At 42.4% G+C, this 21,662-nt stretch overlaps 1 protein-coding gene across 7 annotated transcripts in view; it reads left to right on the plus strand.

The window, feature by feature from the left end:
* Esr1 (estrogen receptor 1) overlaps nucleotides 1–21,662 on the plus strand; it is a 321,561-nt gene that overhangs the window by 112,790 nt on the left and 187,109 nt on the right. For 6 of the 7 annotated variants that reach the window (XM_048354300.1, XM_048354303.1, XM_048354302.1 and 3 more), the window contains one exon: nucleotides 9,046–9,242. In XM_048354300.1, coding sequence (XP_048210257.1) covers nucleotides 9,046–9,242 — 197 coding nt within the window. The remainder of the gene's footprint in view (nucleotides 1–9,045; nucleotides 9,243–21,662) is intronic. The other variant, XM_048354305.1, reaches the window with a different exon arrangement.

Below are 21,662 nucleotides of genomic sequence, written 5' to 3' on the forward strand. Positions count from 1 at the left end.
TGAATGTGCTGAGAATGTCTTGAGGCTCACAAGGGCTGGAAAAGGACGTTCCTGGCAGGGAACAACAGGATGCAAGGCATGACAGTTTGAAGAAGGGCTGTCATAATTGGTTTCTGGACCACAAAAGTACATGGAGGGGGGGCGGGGGTGAAGGAGAGTAAGAGGACGTGAGCCCGGAAAAAAGGTCAAGATGTTCCCGAAAGCACATGGTATATGTTATCCTAAGTCAAAGAAATAGTAATCGCATTTCCAAGCTCCCAAAGTCCCGGCATGCTACAGTCGCTGCTTTTGACGGGGGTCACGCACACTGACCCGACCTTTTCGCATCGTGAGGCCCGTGGAGGGTGGAACTCTGTGCCGATCTCCAGGGACCCCATCTGCAAGCATTGTCCTGGCCATCCCCAAAGTGTTCCCCTGTGTCCTCTTTAGAAGTAAGCCAGGCTGTTTTTCTCAGGTGTACCACTGCTAGAATAGTGGCCCATTGCACTTGCTTTCTCTAGGAAAAAATAAGAGCATGGGTAATCTTAGCTAGGTGTTGGTGGCTCACGCCTGCCATCCTCGCTACTCAGAAGGCTGAGCTATGAGAATCATGGTTTGAAGCTAGCCCAGGAAGGGCAGGAAATTCCACGAAACTTATCTCCAATGAACCACCAAAAAGCTGAAAGTGGAGGTCTAGTTCGACTGATAAAGCACCAGCCTTCAGTGAAAAGCAAAGGGACAGATCCCAGGCCCTGAGTTCAAGCTTCACTTACTGGCACCAACCCTCCCCCTCACTCTCCGCCCCCCCAAGCCCCACAAAGTAATCCTGAAGATTTAGTTTCAATTTCCACATGAAAGAAAGCTGTCAACAATTTCTGGGCTGTGATTCCATGGGGGAGATTTAGCCTCACCTCCCTGCTAAAACTGTTCAGTGAAAAGAATCTCTCTCTCTCTCTCTCTCTCTCTCTCTCTCTCTCTCTCTCTCTCTCTCTCTCTTAAGCTACATGTGCTAACCTGGGCAATGCCACAGGCCACAGTAGATATTTCCTTTGTCTTTCATGTTTGAGAAATTTTTAATTCTATTCAAGGTCTCACTTCAATTGTTGCTGGTAAGCTTAGAAAACTAAGAATATGCGAACGGTACAAAAGTGTTCTCCTCCTTTTCTATGTTTCTCATTTGGTCCTTTTGTCTAGTTGTCTTTTTATTTATTTTATTTGCATTATCTTTCAGTACTTGTACAAAGAGGTCACCATTCAACCTGTCGGTTTATAAGTCCAATCCACCTTGAACAATATCTCTGCCCCCCTTTTCTGTCTATTTTTCTCTTTCTTCTTGTTTTCTCTTGTCTCGTATTGGAAAAATGACCTTTTCATGAGAAGGTCTTGTTGGGAACTAGAAATGTGATGGTTCTTCCCCCTCCCTTTCTTTTGAAGGTAAAAAGTAAGTTTATTTGAAAGTGAAAGGAAAGTCTTGGCAGCAAATAGCTGGCCATCCACAGGGAGGCCCAAAGAGAAGTTCAGCAGTGGTTATTCTTTTTTTGTGGTGGTTCTCCATGGTGGGGCTTGAACTCAGGGTCTGGGCACTGTCCCAGAGCTTCTGTGCTCAAGGCTAGCGCTCTATCACTGTGAGCCACAGCACCACTTCTGGTTTTGGTGGTTCGTTGGAGATAAGAGTCTCACAGACTTCCCTGCCCGGGCTGGCTTTGAACCGTGATCCTCAGATCTCAGACTCCCAAGTTGCTATGATTCTAGGCCTGAGCTATGGGCACCCAGTGGTGGTGGTTATTCCTGACAGGCACCTGTGAGGGGAGAATGTGGATGTTGTGTTCCATTATAGAAACCCCACGGAGACTCAACTCTGATGCTACTTCCTGGCCCCAGTGGTCTGCTGAGCTTCTGTGGATACTCTGAGTGGAGAATTCTGGGAACTGGACTGAGTTCTCCTGGGAGTCACTGAAGAAATTCTGGCTGGCTACCAATGTGCTTGTTGCTCAGTCCACGAGGTAGAATCCTGGTCACACAATTGTAGCACCAGAAACAAGACCATTTAGGAAGCTCAGTCCCAATTTTTCATCTTACAAACGAAGGAAGTCAAGTTCACAGAGGTTTGGGGATTTGCTTAAGCCATGCAAGTATTGTCGGCAAGTTTTGTTTCGTTTGATCTGGACCTCACCAGTTCTGACTCAGCCTAGAACTTTCTCACCACAGTATCCTGCTCTCCTGGCTTTAGCCTCAAGCTCATCCCATCCGCAGTAACATGATCGCGGATGACATCAACTTCCCAAATAACTTCTGTAGGCAAAAATTCCATCTGCGATGCCAGGCGTGTTTGTGTGGATTTTTCCAGGTGGTGACATTGTCCTATCTCACGCAGAGGATCCTGAATAAGAGGCTGATTGGGAGATCCCAGGCCGGAGGCCACCGGGTACACCCATTGTCTGGGGTTGTGGGGGCAGTGTTTACGTGTTACTGCATCCGAGTCTTGCTGTGGGTGCCTTTCCCCTGGGGCCCAAGCCTTCCTTTCTGAGTCATTGGTTTCCCAAGGCAGAGCCTGCCTGGAGTGGCTTCTTCCTGCTCCCCCTCTTCCTCTTTCCCCTTTCGTATCTGTTCCCCGGCGAGTACTAAGTAGCCACTTACTCAATGCTTCCCAATAAAGAAACACATTCCTTAATAATTCTGTATGCACATCGATGTATCATTCTTCTCCCATCATATTTTCTGTGGAACTTACATTGGACATCTGATTTTTTTAAAAAAACTTTTTTTTAAAGAAAAAAAGGTGTGGAGTCAAGTCCATAGTTCTCTTTCGCTCCTCTTGGGTACCACCCGCACACCTTGCTTCTTGTATCTTTGGGCTCCTAGACCTCGCCATTCATTAGCACTTGTAAGAGATTGGTGTGAGTAGAAAAAGGAGAGGTGATAAAGCTCAAATTGGCTCATTTGGTTACACATTAGTAACTGATAAAGGGTAAGAAGATATTGACTAAATGGGTTTTTCGGGGACTTGATGCCAGGCTATTCTTGCTTTCCATTAGTGTGGCAAATCAGTGCTCGCTTGTATTTTGGGGTGAAGACATTTTTCTTAAGTGAGTGGGAAAACCTCTTGACATTGTACAAAGAGCCTTGCATGTTCAATGGTGAATACTAATGGTCTTTGTGCATAAAGAATTTCAAAACTCTTGTATGTGACCATTAATGACACATCATTTTCTATTTATTTGGGAGTTACACTAGAGATTTTCTGCAATCAAATTTTTAGGAAATATTCAACCTTCCATCAAGACATTCTCCTGTTGCACTGCTACTCCCATTAACTCTGTGTTTTCATGGGACTCAATAGAATTTTCAACCTTTGTCTTAGAGATTAAATTGCCCCCATCCTGTAGTGTTATTGGTCTTATAATCAATAATCGCAAGTGATTTCTGATGGAGTTTCTGGGCTTAGGGGTGAGGCAATGATTCTGAAATGCTTTGCCCTTGGGCGCTCAATGCCTTGGGGTGAAGATTCCCAGGTTTGCACTGTGTCCAGAGCCAGTGCTCTGGGGCTTTGCAGTTCTCTGACTGTATGAATCTTCTGAGGTGCTATTAATTCTGTGTGCTTGTGTTCTCTCTCTCTCTCTCTCTCTCTCTGTGTGTGTTTGTGTGTATAGGTACTGGGGCTTAAATTCAGAGCCTAGGTGCTGTCTCTAGACCTTTTTGCTCAAGGCTAACACTTTACCATTTAAACTACAACTCCATTTTCTGGTGGTTGATTGGAGGTAAGAGTCTCACAGACATTCTGGCTCAGGCTGGTTTTGCACTAATATCACCAGATTTCAGTCTCTGGAGTAGCTAAGGTTTTATGGGTGTGAGCTCCTGGCACCGGACTTTGAGGAATCATTTAATTTGAAGTTTTCAAAATAAATAAAGTTCACGATTCTCTTTTTTTTCAGATTCTTGTAGTTTCGGTAGAGTTCATTTTCACTTGACAGAAGGAGCCCCCTATTGAGTAGCCAGGAAGGAGGCTCTGGGCGGGGATGGCCTGGCAAAGTGAGGAGCCAAAGGCAGGATGGCTGGGCATGAGCCCCACCTCTCACTGGCACTTGGGAATGGAGGGCAGGGGGCAGATCCAATTGGTCCTTTGGGGTTCTGGAAAGGTCCAGGAGTCTTCTTGGAGTGGCAGAGAGCCATGGAGGAACAGCTCTACTCTGGAGGGGGAACTTCCCAGAGGACATCAAGTTGGAATGGAAGGAGTGCAAGGAAGAGTTTCTCAGGGATGAGGTGGAGGTTGAGGCAGAAAGAGCAGCTTGCTTGAAGGCATCGGCAAAGCGCAGGCCGGGAGGAGGAGTGAGCTTTCTCCCTGAGACCCAGACGGGGAGTTTTCCTGCCTTCAGCGAGAGATCAGGTGGGTGTGTTCAAAAGATAAGGCGGAGTGAGCCGCACGCGTAATTAGCTCATGAAGTTGGAGTCCAGGAAGGCTGCGGTATGACATTCGGCTGTGGCTATGCTGCTGCTGACACCCCACAAAGAGCACATCAACCAGAAAAGACGGGGAGTGGAGGGTGAACCCTAGCAACACGGGTACTTAGGAGCCCGGTAAGCCAATGGCAAAGGGAAAGGAGCTGGAGGTGGAGCTGTTGCTGGAGGTCAAGCTGGTATGTGGCCAAGGAGACTTAGGGATGGTGTGACTGCTGGAAGAAGTCAGCACTGAAGCAGCAGGAGCGGGAGGACTTGGGTTAAGTCCTGACTTCACTTGTGGAACTCAGGCTTGGCTCTCCCGGAGGGCCAGAGGTGTGTGGGCGCCGGGGGAGCTGTAGAGGGGCCGCACACCGTGTGAGCCATCTATCATGGATTGCCTAAGGAACGACCAAAAGACAAATAGGAGTTGGAGCAGAAAACTTGAACCTTTAGCCTTGATTCTCTAGGCGGATACTACTTTTACTTTGGAATCTTCTTGAAAAATCGAAAACACCCATCCGCAGAGTGTTTTGAAACAAGAACTGACCAATGTGGTGGTGGGTTAGAGGGAGGGGGTGCGTCTAGAGAATGTTTAGGTGCATTTAGAAAATAAGGACCTATTTTGTGTTGGTTCAAACTGGAATCAGATGAGCTGTGATTCTCCCCTTGTTGGAGTTTCCTGTTTGTGAGAGGAACAAGCACTTAGGAATAATCACCCAGATTTGTGGGTGTGCTGTGCAGGAGACATGGAAATTGTGCTAAGTGCTTTGCAAGGGAAGTGAATGCACCTGGCTTTGGGGTTGACTTGGAGGAAGAATGGTAGGAAGTTACTTCACCAGTGCTTAATGAAACTGCCTTTCTAGAGAGGGGACAGTTCTCCTAGCTTTGTGAAATATGTCCTCAGGAAGCACGGTTTTCCTTCCATCCTCTTCCTCTCCGTCTCTCCCTTCCCTTCTATTTTCCCATCCATCCTGCAACTCTTCCTCTTCCTCCTCCTCCTCTTCTCCTCCTTCAGTGCAGTTTTATTTTTATTTATCTTTAAGTATCCGTATAGGGTAGTTGCCATATTACAAAGCAATTTATGTAAACATTGTATCTTGGTCAATGTCACGTCTTTCAACATTCCTAGCCGCCCCTCACCCTTCTGAATTCTTGACTGTGTTCTCCTCCTCTCCTTTTCTTCATTCATTTACCCCCATCGCCACTAGTGTTTGTTTTGTTGAACTTTGCCTTTGCCTTTGTAAGGAATTATACTATTTGAGCTCTCCCTTGAATCTACCATACATCAGTTAATATATTTGTATATACTTGCATAACACCCAATGTATTTACTTCTAAGTTTATAAGCTAAATCTGGCTCCCCTGTACACGAGAAAAATTCACCCTTTGTCTCTCTGAGCCTTACTTCATTTAAAATAAATTTTTTAAACAGATTTTTCTGTTTTTTCACAAATGATACAGTGTTGTTCTTTGAAGTGGATGAGTAAAATTCCATTGTGTATATATACACCACATTTTATTTTTCTCCTTCCTTCCTTCCTTTCTTCCTTCCTTCCTTCCTTCCTTCCTTCCTTCCTTCCTTCCTTCCTTCCTTCCTTCCTTCCTTCCTTCCTTCCTTCCTCCTTCCCTCCCTCCCTCCCTCCCTCCCTCTCTCTTTCCTTCCTTCCTTCCTTCTTTCTTTCTTTCTTTCTTTCCTTCTTTCTTTCTTTTGTTCGTTCTTTCTTTCTTTCTTTCTTTCTTTCTTTCTTTCTTTCTTTCTTTCTTTCTTTCTTTCTTTCTCTTTCCTTCTTTACTTCTTTCTTTCCTTTTTTTTGCCAGTCCTGGGGCTTGAACTCAGGGCCTGAGCACTGTCCTTGGCTTCTTTTTGCTCAAGGCTAGCACTCTGCCACTTGAGCCACTGCACCCACTTCCAGCTTTTTCTGTGTATGTGGTTCTGAGGAATCGAACCCAAGGCTTCATGTATATGAGGCAAGCACTTTACCACTAGGCCATATTCCCAGCCCCATCATCTTTTTTTTATAGTAACTGATAAATCATATTCTCTACATTTATTTTGTGCATTTATGACATGCATTTTTCTTACTCTAACATTTTTGCAAGACCTTCTTTCATATTGTTGCATAATGCATCTACAAGGGCACTGGTACATGTGATACCCCTCTTGTTCAACAATCAATCTTATTTTGTTATGTAGGGTGTTGAGGATATTGGGCATCTTGAATGCATCCAAGTCCCTCCTCATTCAGTACGCATGTATTGAGTGCCTGCTGTGTTCTGGGTCCTGAGGTTAGAGGGACTGCAGCAACCAATGAAGTTTCTAAGGCACTTAATCTGCCTATCTCATGCTTTTTTTTTTTTTTTTCTCAATGCTAGCACTCTGCCACTTGAGCCACAGCGCCACTTACGGCCGTTTTCCTATGTATGTGGTGCGGGGGAATCGAACCCAGGGCTTCATGTATACAAGGCAAGCACTCTTGCCACGAGGCCATATTCCCAGCCCCCTATCTCATGCTTTCTATGACCCCTCCTCAAAGGCAGCGACTTTGTACAATGTGGAGTTCCCAACTGCTTCCTAGTGACTTGAATCATGCACAAGACATTAGTAAACAGACAGTAAAAAGATATGAGGTTGTTGAGGGGGAGTGATGAAATGGAAAGAGATGGGGAATAGAACACGAAGGAGAATTGGAAACTGCAAGCCAGGGTTCTCGAAGGATCATTAAAAAATAAAGAAATCCTATTTGAGGCTGCCAACCTTGGAGCTAAGTTATTTAGAGTGGAGAAAGTTGGCAAACTCAGACATACTCAATCCAAAGAGCCAATGTTTTGTGACTTTTATGGCCCATCTAGTTTGCCAGCCACCATCACAAAATTGTGTACAATATTAATGAGCGAGACAGCCAAGGAAGGGTTATAAAACCTGAGCTGCAAGGAAAGCGGGGCCGTGAGAGGAGAATCAGGAGACCTCTGTGTGGCCTGATGACTTGGGCAAGGAATGGAAGCAAGAAGTGGGAGCTTCCTGAACCCAGAGGTTCTAGACGTTACCATGTCGGTTGACTCTTTCTCATCTCCATTTTGCTTCGAAAACTTCATAGGAAGCTCTACTTACCCTCTCACCATCTGTAAACTCTCTTTCCTAGTTTGCTTCCCAACATCCTCCACTCATGCAAATATATTAAGTGCCCACACTATACCAGGCATGGTGCTGGACCCGGGCCGTCCACTCCCAATCGTACCATCGCCTTTCTTTGCACTGGCCTCAGAAATCCCGGGTCAGTGTAGCAGCTACTTCTCCACCTCATCCCATGAGAGGTGCAGCCTCTCTTTCCTGGCCTCCCTTCTTCCAGTCTCCTTCAAGGTATCTTTATTTAGGCTATGATTTAGGACCATGTCTGTAATGTCAAATGCTCTGGTTTCCTTCTTGTTTTCACTCGCTTATCTTCTCTGTGTCTTCAGCCATTGCTCCTCTCTTGGTCTATTTCCTTCAGCCTGATTGACATATTTGTAAGTCTCTTCTACTGCAAAAATCCTTTTCTGGTGTGTGTGTGTGTGTGTGTGTGTGTGTGTGTGTGTGTGTGTGTTATACCCTTTAGCTACTATACTCTCTCTTTTTTTGTTTCCTTCTCATCTAAGACTTCAGAGCACTGACTTTCATTCCCCTTCTCCTCCTGATTCCTTGGTTTTTGCTTCTGCATCTACCCACCCTTTAAAACGCATTGCTAAGCATCTTGTAGCTCAACTCCTACTTCACATTCTGTTTCACTGGGCTTCTCTGACTCCCTTAGCATTATGGATTACTCTCCCATTCTCAGAACATTTTTACAAGTATTTTCTTGGTTCCCCCAGATCTTTGCTTCCTTACTGTGCATTTCCGGTTTCAGTCTTGGGATAGACTTTCTCCCCAGAAGTTTTAAAGGTGAGGGTATGCATCTGTGTTTCTTGGCTCTGCTCACTCCACATGTTTTAAAGAAGACCATTGAATATAGAAGAATAGCATTCTCCAATTATGGGGTCAGGCTGTGGAAACTGACATCCGGGCTTCCCTTGTAACAATGACCAAAGAAATTTGGAATTGTAATTTCTTTCTTTCATTTCTTTATTGTCAAAGTGATGTTACAGAGGGGTTACAGTTTCATATGTGCATTCTGTGCTGTCATTTGTTCATCTGGGCTTCAAATGCAGCAGCTGTTTTCTGCTTTGTCCCTATTTTCTAATGACCCTTTGTGTGGTCTAGCATTGGAATAAGTGTTGGTTTCTACTGTTTCTGAATTAATTGTGGATTCCTTAGGAAATGAAGAAGTCTAGGAGAAACCTGCCTACTTTCATTTTGTCATTTTATAGGCAATGGATTCTGGGGTAGACAGTCTATTTCATGAACAAGTTTCAATAAACAATTCTTCCTCAAGGTTAATAGAACAGGCAAACACCTTTTGCCATAACAGACGGCAAGAGGTAAGGACAGATTAGCTTACATTATGATTCATCATTTCAAAATGTCAGAATAAAGTGGATCTTCTCCATCTCCTAGGTCTCTCATTCTTCAGAACGTGCACGATTTGCTTTTCTAATGCTAATGGACTCATTGGTGGTTGTTTTTTTCCCCCCCTCTTCTTTTTTCTTTCCCTACAGGCCAAGTTCAGATAATCGACGCCAGAGTAGCCGAGAGAGATTGGGCAGTAACAGCGACAAGGGAAGCCTGGCGATGGAATCTGCCAAGGAGACGCGCTACTGCGCGGTGTGCAATGACTATGCCTCTGGCTACCATTATGGAGTCTGGTCCTGTGAAGGCTGTAAGGCCTTCTTCAAGAGAAGTATCCAAGGTAATAGTGTGTTGAAAACAACATAGTCGATGATTATTATTTTTCCTCTAAAAGCAGAAGGACCACCTGATCAGTCATCTGCACTGAACAGAAATGCCTGCTAGGTTTACTGGTATTCCGGTAGACACATGACAAAAGCGAGACTCCCAGGAGAAGGAGCTGACAGACGCCAGAGCGGTTGTGCTTGAGTAATTCTGCTTCTTCTTCTCGGCAAGATCCGGGGAGTCTTGAGCAATTCTGTTGATGGAGGATTTCGGTAGCTGTGTCTTTGTGGTCAAATAGGAAATGTCTCTGGCCTGATTGAGAGATGAGGGGAGGTGGATCCTCACATTTCAGCTTCAATGAGATGTTGTGACAGTGTCTGTGTGTAATTATCTCTCTGTCGTAGCCTTGTCCAGGTAACTATTCTGTTCTGATCTTTGTTCCAGAACCAATTCTTATTCAACTTGTTCCCTTCTTCTGCTCCCTCTCTTTCTTGTCTCAGTGGATGACATGACCTTTTGCTAACACGAGCAGATTTAATATCTGGTGACGTGGTAAAAGGGACGTATCATCTGTACCAAGTAGTTATTAAATGTCCAGTTCTAACAACCTATTGTTCTTCTCGGACAGACTGCCAGCCATATACATTTTTATACCAGGAATATTTTCAGTGTTGCATTTATGGAGGATACCTTTGGAAAAAGCCAGGCAGTTTTTTTTTTTCTATATCCAGGATCTATGTTAAAGATCCTTTTTGTCACAGGACCAAAGGTCTGATGGCAATTGAGGTTTCTTTGGGCTTATTTATTTTGGTCTTAATAGCAGAACATTTTTTTTCCTGTTCTTATTCCTTTTTCAGCTTCAGTGAAGCTTGGCATATAAATACTAAGACTGCATCTGAGGGAGTTTTTGTGTGATTCTCTCCACACCAATCTAGACTTGAGGAATTTGTTGGAAACAAGAGTCTGCTGGACTATTAGACATGGACAGAAGGAGTGGTTTTCAGGAACTTTCTGCTGGGCCTCCTTACAGCCCTGCTGCACGATAAAAATGGGTTGGCACCAACTATGTATTTTTTTTCTTCCATTGCCAGTGGTATTTTTTAAAGCTGTTCATATCTTAATAGAATAGCCTGTGAGGTCAATATGATCCATTTTAAAAGCATTTTCTTTGACACTTACTGCTTTCAACATCTTTGAGAATTCAGTCAGAAGGATTAGACTTCTTTGTTGGTATTTTTATGAAAAATAATGATATTCTCTGTAGTAAATGTCTATGACACTACTAATTTTGCTGGTTGATGCTATCTTAATTCAGAAGAAATGCAATTTATGACTTGGTTTAGGTTAGTTTAAGGCCCTTAAGGATTTTTTTTTGACATACACCTCAATTTTTTGTTTTTTTTTTATCATATATTTGACTTTACAAAATCTGAAATGTCATTATGGTCAGTAGACATTTAATTTTGTGGTGAGAAAGTTTATCATTATGATATGGCTAGTAAATAGGTTCAATTATGCACTTGGACAAGCCATTTATCTGAGGCTTAGTTTTCTCCTGAATAAAATGTGATTTAGGGCTGTGATCCCCACGGCTTTTGTATAAGCAACTATTTTAGTTTGTGTAAGTTATGCTTTGTGTGTATGTTAGCTCTTAGCTTTGTTACTGTGGCCAAAGAGAAGCCAGATAACTGGGAGTGGTTCTTTGCCAGAATAATTTTATTTATTCTGTGGTCATAATTTGCTAATTCATTATTTAATTCAAACAGTTTTCTATTATGCAAGTTTTGTTATTTGCAGGAAAATATGTGGCTTTAAGACTCAAAGTTTTGATTATTTATATTTTACCGAAAATACTGTATCTATCTAGATATTGTCAGTGAAATTGAAAAATATGTAAGACACAATCCATAATGTCAAGATTCAGAATTTATCTGGGAAGTTTATTTTGGAAAGCAGAAGTATATATTCTCATGATACAATTAGAAAGTAAGTTGGAAAAGACAAAGCACCACCAAGTAAAGTATAAGAGATGAATATAAGAGAAGAAAATATCACTGTTTTTATATGTAGGATTATAGGGATGGAAAGACATTTTTGTTCTGTAAGACTGTAGCATCCAGCCACCATGGCTCATGCCTGTAGTCCTGGCTTCTCTAGAGGCAAAGATCTGGAAGATGGAGATTTGAGAAGTCCTTGAGAATCCATCTCCAAGGAACTAGCAGAAAGTTGGCTGGAAGATTGGCTCGAGTGATCGAATGAGCATGGAAACTGAGCAAGTGTCAGTTATTTCCAGGAAGGGAGGTAGCGGTGACTGTAGCGTTTTACCAGAGTCTAAGCTTCACTCCCTTCTGGAGATGGGCCATGTACAGCTCTCAGAGAATGTTTCCTGACTAAAAGGAAACCTGAAGAATGAGTCAGGTAAGCGAGGTAGAGGAAGAAATGAGTGTTCAGTCTTCGGTTGAATAGGTGAGCGAAAACCAGGAAGAAAAGGAGAATATGGATGAAAATGAATGAAACTGACTTACCGTGAAATGAAACAATGCCATTACTTGGCCATATATTCAGTCTTAGACTGTGTCAAAGCAAAGTTATCCATTCCTTTTCTTTTCCATATATTTCACCTTTTTCAGGATTATAAAAGGTAACATAGCAGAATAAGTTTAAGGGTTTTTCATCATAGTCTTGATAGCCCGGAACTGAGAAGTTGTCCTGATCTCGTGTGTCTCTTTGTAAATCACATTGACCCTCAGAGCCAGTTAAGGACACTGAAGAGTTTGACACGTAGGTGGAAAGTTCTGAGATGCTGTTTCTCTTGTTCCTTGGGAAGAGAGAGGGAATGAGTATATATAAGAGTCTTCTCTTGTTCTAAGTGTTTTGGTTGAAGAGGAAAAATGTTTGACTTGAAAGCATACAGATTTCCATCCACTACTTAATGTACAAACTTGATTACTTATAAAATTGAGTAGTGGCCTTCAGTTGAATGTACCTCTTAAGAAGCAAAGTAAGGCTCCTATTAGAGGATGAAATTATATATTTTATGGATTTATTAACCACTGGGGGCATAGATTTATGTCTTGAGAGAGAGAGAAAGACCCTACACTAGCTGAGTTTTATAAGCCCATCTGCTAACAGGCTCAGCAGTCATATATTACTTTTGAGTATTAGTTCAAAGAAAAAAAGGAATTTGCTGATCTTGTTGCTTTCATACGTCATTATTTCCAAAAGCCACAAGACACAGAGGGACCCACCCCTACCCGCACAACTCTTTTTTTTTTTTTTTGCCAGTCCTGGGCCTTGGACTCAGGGCCTGAGCACTGTCCCTGGCTTCTTCCCGCTCAAGGCTAGCACTCTGCCACTTGAGCCACAGCGCCGCTTCTGGCCGTTTTCTGTATATGTGGTGCTGGGGAATCGAACCTAGGGCCTCGTGTATCCGAGGCAGGCACTCTTGCCGCTAGGCTATATCCCCAGCCCCATGCACAACTCTTAACTATGCTACCATTTTGTAATCTACCTGGTATATGCAGACGTTGCTCAACATTAGATCCAACAGACATAATCCCAGCAGGTGTTGCTTCTCAGGTGTGTGTGTGGGGGGGGTCATGGTGTGGCTTCTCAGTGGAGGGACATGGTGTCAGGGTAGAATCTGGCTATGGTTCAATACAGTGGGGTGCCTTAGATCTGAGCCTGGTCTCTAGGCCCTTACAAAGCTTTAGGGCGAGATCATCCAGCACCCTGGATAGCTCCTACAACAGCTGAGGAGAGGCCTGTGTAGCTGGCTCCACTCACTTCGGAGACCTCTGTCATAAAAAGAACTTAGTCACTTCAGGCTTGAGGGCTAGGATGTTTTCTCCAAAGGGGGTGGGGGAGATAGTTTTCACACCTAATCTCACATTCATGGCTAGTCACCTGGCTTGATTATTCCTCCTTGTCCGGTGTGGCTAGGGGATGAGGAGAGGGGAGAGGCTCCTTCCCACCCTGTTCACTTGATGATTTTATCTCCAAAGTCTCCTCAGAGATTCAGTTGAGAACCAGTTAGTATATTCAACTCCAAGAATAAACCTTTGATCTCCACACAAGCCAGTCCCCATGCAACAGCAGAGAAGACTTCTAGGTGGTTCAGCAAGTTGTGTGAGCTGGCGCTGCCACCTGTTCGAGGGCTCTTCAGGAAAAGTTCCTTCCTACCACCTAAAAGCATCCTACATCTTTCCACTGCTGTTTCTCCACTGTAACCCAGCCACACTGGCCTTTCTTCTCTTCCCCAACACACCAACCTTTTCTTCTCCTCAGACCCCGAGCTCACAGGTGTTGTTCTGTGCTTTTGCTTGGAAGAACCAGGTCTCCCTCGGCCAGCTTCATGCATTCAGGTTGCTGTCTACAGTCCTTCTGCCTTCTCCAACCCAAACGAGTGTCGCAAACCGTTCCCTAGGTTGCTTGCAGAATAGTCTCGACTGTGCATACATAGAGATGGATGTGTATTTATGCAAAGCTGGGTGGTATATTGATACATGTTTGCGTTGCATAATATTCAAGTCAGGAGAAACCTACTTATCTCCCTTAACATTTGTCATTGACATGTGATGAAACAATTCAAAAAGCTTTTCAGAATTGTTGAGCTCTAAAACAGGTTATCATCAGTTCTTCTTTTAGTACCAAGCAGTAGCATACTGGAACATCTTACTCCTGTCTAACTGCAACTCAACGCCATTGTCATGTCCCATCCCCTCCCCCTTCCCCACCAACGGGAAGCACTGTTCTTCCTTCACTGTGCACGAGAGACACTTGCTTAGATTCCATATGTCAGCAAGATCCTGAGTCCGTGTGTCTGGGGTGTATAATATAATGTTTTAAAGTTTCTGTTCCTGTTGCAAAGAAAGAAATATATATTTATATATTTTCATTTATAAATATAGATTACATCTAATAAATTCATAAATATAATACATAACCTCTATAAAACTATAAGCATACATGTTATAAATATGACATATAAATATATATTTAAAATATATAAATATATATAATATTTTTGCTGGTCCTGGGGCTTGAACTCAAGGTCTGGGCATTGTCCCTGAGCTATAGTTTTGCTTAAGGCTAGTGATCTAGCACTTGAGCTACAGCTCCACTTCCAATTTTTTGGTGCTTCATTGGGGATAAGAGTCTTCCTGAATTTCCTGCCTGGGCTAGCTTTGAACCTCGATTCTCAGGTCTTAGCCTCCTGCTTAGCTAGGATGACAGGCATCAGCCAGAAGCACTCGGCCAAGCATTTTATATTTTTAAAGACTAAATGGGATTTTAGTACATATGTGTCTACAGCTACAGAAATAACTTTTTATCCATTTGTATTTTTAATGATTTATTTGATTCGAAGTGGCTGTCCAAAGGGGTTTCGAGTCAGCATGTCGGTTTGTGAGTACAATGCATCTTGATCAATGGCGCCTCTTCCATCCTTCTCCCCTGTCTCTTCCAACCCCACTTTCCCCTCATGTTGTTACATGGTTCCATTTTCACATATGGCCACTCAGTATTACAACCGTTTTCACCTACTTTTCCTCTCTCCACTCATCTGCTCCCTCTCCTCCCGCTCCTTTGCACCGTATCCACCCTCTCACAAAACATGTCAGCCTCCTGCTCTTCATCTTGCTTAACTGTAAGTTGTTCAAAGTTGAGTTGTTCAAAGTAGAGTCTCTCAGAATCGTTGGCCTGGGCTGGCTCTAAACCTTGATCTTCAGATATCAGCCTTCTGATTATCTTGGATCACAGGGGTAAGCCCTAGTCAAGTTCTTGCTCCCTGACCTCTCAGTGACCACAATCTGTTTCCTCTGCCACCAGCCAGTCCTCCTGACCCTGGTGTGTGTCAATGCCTTTTCCCTGGTCTCAGACACCAACACTTCAAACCTGGGAGTTCGTTCTAGCCATTGTTTTATTTTGCTGCCCATACCCTGAATGCATCTCATCAGAGCTCTAGCACAATGTTATTGCATCGATTAGTTACACACATGTCCACCCACTCTCATTATTTAGATTCCCCTGTCTTATCTGTAACTAGAACCATCACTATAATTCAATGTTCCTATCTCTTTTCTTCATCTCAACCATTTGATTCACTTGCTTTTCCTTCTCATGAGCCATTCTGAAACCTGCCAATCTACTAGTGTTTGTACAGCAAATCACTAATTTTGCCAGTCCTCTGGGCAGAATCTTTTAATAATTTCCATGACTCATGGAAAAATCCTTAGACAATGTTCAAGGGGTTACACAATCTTGTTGTAGTTTATCTTTTTAGTGGTTCTTGCTTATCTGTTTAGTTGTTTCAAAGTTTCTATTTGTGTGAGGTAGACAGTAGGCAAACTAGATTTCTGGAACTTCCACAAAGATGACTATTGAATTTCTTTCTAGATTTACCTGGACTTCTCAATAGCCACAGCAACAGAAGCAGCTCTATAAACAGTCTAGGGGTTGTGGGGGGAGTGGGGTGTCAGAATCCATTTTCTCAATTAATATCAAAGAGACATATGATGAAAAGAACGGTTTAAATACTTCTTAAAATTTGTAAAGAAGGCGCTGGGCTTAGTGGTAGTGTTTTCCTAGCATGCACGAAACCCTGGGTTTGATTACTCAGTACCACATACACAGAAAAAGTCAGAAGTGGTGCTGTGGCTCAAGTAGTAATAGTGCTAGCCTTGAGCAAAAAAGAGGCTCAAGGACAGTGCTCAAAGCCGAGTTCAAGCCCCAGGACTTGCAAAGAAAGAAAGAAAGAAGGAAAGAAAGAAAAAAGGAAGGAAGGAAGGAAGGAAGGAAGGAAGGAAGGAAGAAAGAAAGAAAGAAAGGAAACAGCTGGTTCAGTGAGTTTTGCATGACTAACAAAATACCTAAGACAACCAACTGGAAAAGAGGAGAGAGATGCTTAACTCGCTGTTCTGGAGGTTTTGGTCCATGGTCAGTTGTCCATGTTGCTTTGGGAACTGGTAGAGAGGCAGTGCATCAAGGCAGAATGCCATTCATCTCATGTCTAGCATGAAAAGGATGAAGGGGCCTTGAATCCCATATCCCACTGTAGGGCATATGACCTAAATGACCTAAAAACCTCCCATTCGTCTCTGCCTCTTAGAGGGTCTAACACCTGCTAAGAACACCAGGGATGGAGGCCAACCTTAATACTTAGATATTCCGAGGATACTAATCCAAACTGTGGCAGAAACCTTCCTTTGGTTCTCATTAATAGTATATTGTAAGAGCTTCCTGCATTTTACCAAAACTTTGTAAGAAATATATTTATTATGAAAGATATGTTCAGGGAATTTCTAAACAGAAAAACCATGAATTAGCACAATATGGTCAAAGGATGCTGTTCAAGAACTCACATTTTAAAAGAGAACACGCTGGTACCAGTATATTATGCTGTAGACATAGTGAATGTGGGAACAAATATGAGCATTTTTATGATGTTGAGACAAGAATCAAGGTATTTGGCAATGATGTTGGAATCATTCACACCATGGGAGCTCACAGACCCCTTTGCAACCCAGACTTTGTGTATTCCTTTCATGAGTTGCACTCTGTTGTTTTTTTTTTTTTAAACTCTGTCTGTACTACCATGAGTACTGTGTAGTAGAGAGGAAAATGAAAACTATTGAAGCTGATTAGCAGAAGAGTTTGTACACAGGTGACCTGCCAGACAGTTTTCAAGTGAAGGCGTTTATACCGAGTCTTTCTCAAAGAAGAGCATAGTCCCCAGGTAATGATATACTTGGTAGATATTTGACCTTACTTGTCATCAGGGAAAAGCAAAGATAGCTCATGAAAGCCACAATCTAGAAATTATGTACATTATGTACTCATGTTAAGTGTCTATCATTCTTCAGTGGGACAGTACAAAAATGAGACCCATGTATCCACATGCACAAATGCATTTGAAGAAGGTCTCATAGAGGTAAAATCTTAATCTTCCTACCTGTGAAATGACAGTGGTTCTTTTTCCCCCCTCCCTTTCTCCTCCTTTAGCCAAGTGGTCTTTATCTTGGAGATAATTAAGACAAAATACTTTTGACAAATAAAATCAGTATAGAACCCCAATTTCTTGGCAGCTTTTGTGGATACAGCCGGAGCTTTCAGAGGTCTTTAAAAACCATGGCAACAAATGCCTTTGAAGGGTAAGAAAAGGTTCCAAATGTTTTTAATCGCTGGTATTTTTTTATGCTACCACTTCAAGCATTCTTCTTTACTTTTTGTTCATCTGATTGAAATTAAATTTCCAATTTCCCTACTAAGTGGTTCTGTTCTGGTCATTGCATGGACTATTTCCATTAAAGTGGTAGTTTGTGCCCATATATAGTGGTTAAACTCATCAACAATGCCATTAGAAAGCCCCACTTAGGAGTGGCAATAATTTCCTACAAAAATTATAGATAGGCTTTAATGGGCACATCTTTGAAAGGGCAGTAGCTAGCCCTTCAAATGATTGCTGACACTATTTGGACAAAACCTTGCAGTAGTGGCCCATAGCAGAATCCTTCTAAAGTTTTCCTAGCAAAGTACTGGCTTATACCCTTTTGGAAGAGAAAGATCTGTTTTCCTGATTCTCATTGTGAGAAAAGTATATTTTAAAAGGTAGGCTAATCATTTCTGAACTATCTACCATGTCATTTCCACATGATATATTCAGATTTGTTCTGCTATTCACTTACCCTACTTTTTGTTGCAAATGTCATAGGTAAGAAAAATCTATAATAAGTCTACTATCTACTTTGCAGAACTTTTTGCTATTACAGTGTTAATTCCACACTCATGTCTGAGTTAGCAAGTAGATTTGATTTTTTTTTAAGTGAAAGCTATACATTACTTGAGAAAAACAGACTAAAGCCAAGGCACTACTGTGATTTTACCCAATTTTCCATCTTCTTTTAGATGGAAGGAAAAGAGATTTTGGTCTTTTTACTTGCTAAGAAATAAAGGAACAAAGGAAAGACTTAATTATTAAATTAGAGTTTCTTTCTGTAATAGGCACTTATCCTGTATTTTCTTTGAGAAAGAGTAAATGGATTTTAAATTTTATTCAAATGAACATTATCTTCATCTGACTCACTTGGCAGTTTTAAAATCATATGTTAGGAAATTCAAACTGAATGAGTAGAGAGATTTTTAAATCAGTAGATTTAAGAATTTATAGATGAATTGCTGGATTACCTTTAGAATGATGAACTTTGGAGGTTAAAATCTGAGCAAAATGATTTTCAGAGTGGCTGAGGTTATTTCACTAATGGGATACACAATGCTTCCTTTATATACCCTAGAAGACAAATGATCATTTTTTTAAAAAGTTTTTCTTAGTTTTTTCTTATTTTTAAAACTATCTTGAAGTGGCTGTGCAAAAGAATTGCTATTTACCAAAGCAGTGTATGAATACAATATATCTCAATCAATGCCACCCCTTTCATCCTTAAGATGGACAAAATTCATAATTATCTATTCTGTGGTGCTTACAAATAGGAGATTGCATTTGAAAATGATTACAAGAGCCCTCTGCAGGGCTATGAACCATTGCCATGATAGCATAATACATCACCGCATCAGTGGTTTTCTTCTCCATCCATTCATTCTTTGCATGGGTTCTTGGGTTGGAGCTCCGGGCCCTGTGCTGTCTCTTGGCATTTTCCTCCTTATGTTGGGGTGCCACCACTTGATCCACACCACTACTTCCCTCTTTTGGATGCTTAATTGGAGAAAGGAGTCTCGTGGATTTGTCTGTGTAGGCTGGCTTCCAGCTCCAGTCCTCAGATCTCCGCTTCCTGAGAAGCCAGGATTACAGGGGAGAGTCCCCGGCCCCCGGCTCCCTATTTTGTTTCCCCTTGGTCTCTAGTGTAGAGATGGATCTTTCTGCCCTACTCTATTTCAATTCTTTTTTTCCTTGCTTCTCTTAGCGCATATTCATTGTGGACACCCAGGGGTCTCTCTCTGGCCAACTTCATAATATCTTCCCCAGAGAGAAGGCTAACTTGTCAGGGACTGTGTGTGTGTGTGTGTGTGTGTGTGTGTGTGTGTGTGTGTGTATTCATGTAATAAATACTTTGAACAACTGTTTTATTTTAGCAGCCCAACAAATTCAGGGATTCATCAGTCCATATAACTTCCCCAAGCTCAACGAAGATTGAGTTGAAAGGTGGTGAGATCTACGCGTGGCCTTACGTATGAAACTGTAACCCCTCTCTACATCACTTTGACAATAAGTAAACTAATTAATTAAAAACACACACAATAGACCACAGCACTGCAGAATACATCTTGAAGATGTGTAAAGGGACATTTGGGGGGGGGGTCTTTCAGAAGGAAATGCTCCTAGTTCAGGGGGCAGGGACAAGAAGAGTCATTTAGATGGCGTCTGTCCCAGGCGCATTGGAGTTCCCTTCACTGCACGTAACAAGGCTGGTTCGTGAGCGCATGCCCAGTTCTGCATGATCTGAGCTTTGCAGCATCAGATAGTATTTTACAACATCTTAGGTTTTAACTGCTTGTAACATATCTTAAGCCTCTTCCAGATGCATAACCTTTCCTACGGCATTAGCAATATGTCTACTGTGCATCCAAAGGTTGAATAAAGCTTTATTTCCAAGATGGTGTGACCAAGGTACAATTTTGACTTAATTGTGAAATGTGCCAGGGGACTGATGTTAATAAAACCTAAAGATACTTCTCTGTAGTAATATGTAATGCAGCAATTATACAAATGTACTACAACTGATTTTTTTTATGATGTAGAGGAAAACATCAGGTCCTACGGAAAAATTTATTTAAGTAACCCTAGCTTAGACAGTATAATGTTGCTGTTTACAGCATTCTTGATTTTTTTTCCTGCAGGCTTGGTCCTGTGAGGATATTTATGAAGAACATTTAGAAACGGGCGAGTGACTGTTGTTTCTAAAAGCTGCCATGAAGCCTTCCACACGAACAATCAGCCGATGAGAACCTCAGATGCACTCTTTAATTTTTAAAACCATGGCAGTAAAACTGGTCTCAGACCAGGTAGAAAATGGTTTGGGCAGCTTTGTATCAATTTTATACTATGATAGAGTGATGAACATGTCAATTTGTCTCTTCTTTATTCTCCTTATCCAATCCTTTCCCTGAAGGTTAGCTCTATGGATCAAGTGGCGTGCACCCCACAAATGGACGCCCTCCACTGTCTCAGCTGTGTTGCTCCCGACTGTGCGAGTCCGGGCGAGAAGCTGGAAGGGCTAGGCCAGTGTCAGCTCAGCCTTGGGGCTAAGCACCCTTCTCCTCTTTGCCACCTCCTTCCTACAGCCCCTTTCGGAACCATGAAAGAGCACCGTAGTCATGATCCCTGAGCTTGACTCTGGTTTTCCTAGAAAATAGAAGTAGTTTCGAGAGGCCATGTGGCAGTTCTTCCTTCTAAAATGCCTTTTACATGGCCATGTTTTGTGAATCTAGGGAAGGAGAAAAGTTTGAATCAAACCTTTCTTATAGACATCTTTTCCTTTTATGTATAGGCACATACACTCAAACACATACACAGGGGTATATGCATCTGTGGATACGTGGATATATATACATATATATACACATATATATATACATATATATATATATATATATATATATATAACCAGATAAAGATATAGACAGAGAAAGCATTATGAAGAGACTTTAGAAGGCGGATAACACAAAATATAACCTTTGCTAGGATGATGGATACATTTGTGTTCTTTTTCTCCTCTGTATTTTTATTTTTGACAATCCTTTACGTGTGTTATACAGACACCACATTATTGCTTTGTTTTGCAGCCGGCGAGCTGATTTTATGCTAGCATTTTCTCTTACTCTCTCCTTCATAGAGAAAGAGTCCTGGGTCTCTGTCAAGTCCGTCATCCTTTCTTTTGGAAGTGCCATGTCTTGCAGGAGCACACGCCTGCATTCCGTGCAGCTTTCACTTCATCAGTCTGTAGTGCGAGTGAAATTGTGCTTGGTGGACACCAGGTAGCCGAACACAATGGAATATTATGGTTTAGGGGTTATAAAGAAGCCACAGCAGTGCTGGGGAAGGAAGGAGTTGGTGTGAATAACACTACCGGGCATCTCAGCTTGCTCAGCCAGGGAAAGATCATACCATCCCGTACTCACAATGGTACTTGCCTCCTCCAATCCCCACCTGGAGGGGAAGAGTCAGCCGTGGGCGGGGGGTGGGTTCTGAGGGCTTCCTTGCTTGCATGCCAGCTTCGCACATGGTCTGCACACAGTTGATCGGGGTGCTCCCCTACACGTGGCCATCCATCTAGAGAAAATGCTTGATCTTGTCCACCTGGGTCTGTCCATGCACCAATGACCTCCGAAGGGACTTCGGACATTACTAACCTTTTCTGCCCTCACCTCTTCATTCAGAAATTACATAGTTGTTTTGATTCTGAAGGCCGTTGGACAAAGGATAGAAAAG

The sequence above is a fragment of the Perognathus longimembris genome, chromosome 9, assembly GCF_023159225.1.
Source record: "Perognathus longimembris pacificus isolate PPM17 chromosome 9, ASM2315922v1, whole genome shotgun sequence".
NCBI lineage: Eukaryota > Metazoa > Chordata > Mammalia > Rodentia > Heteromyidae > Perognathus > Perognathus longimembris.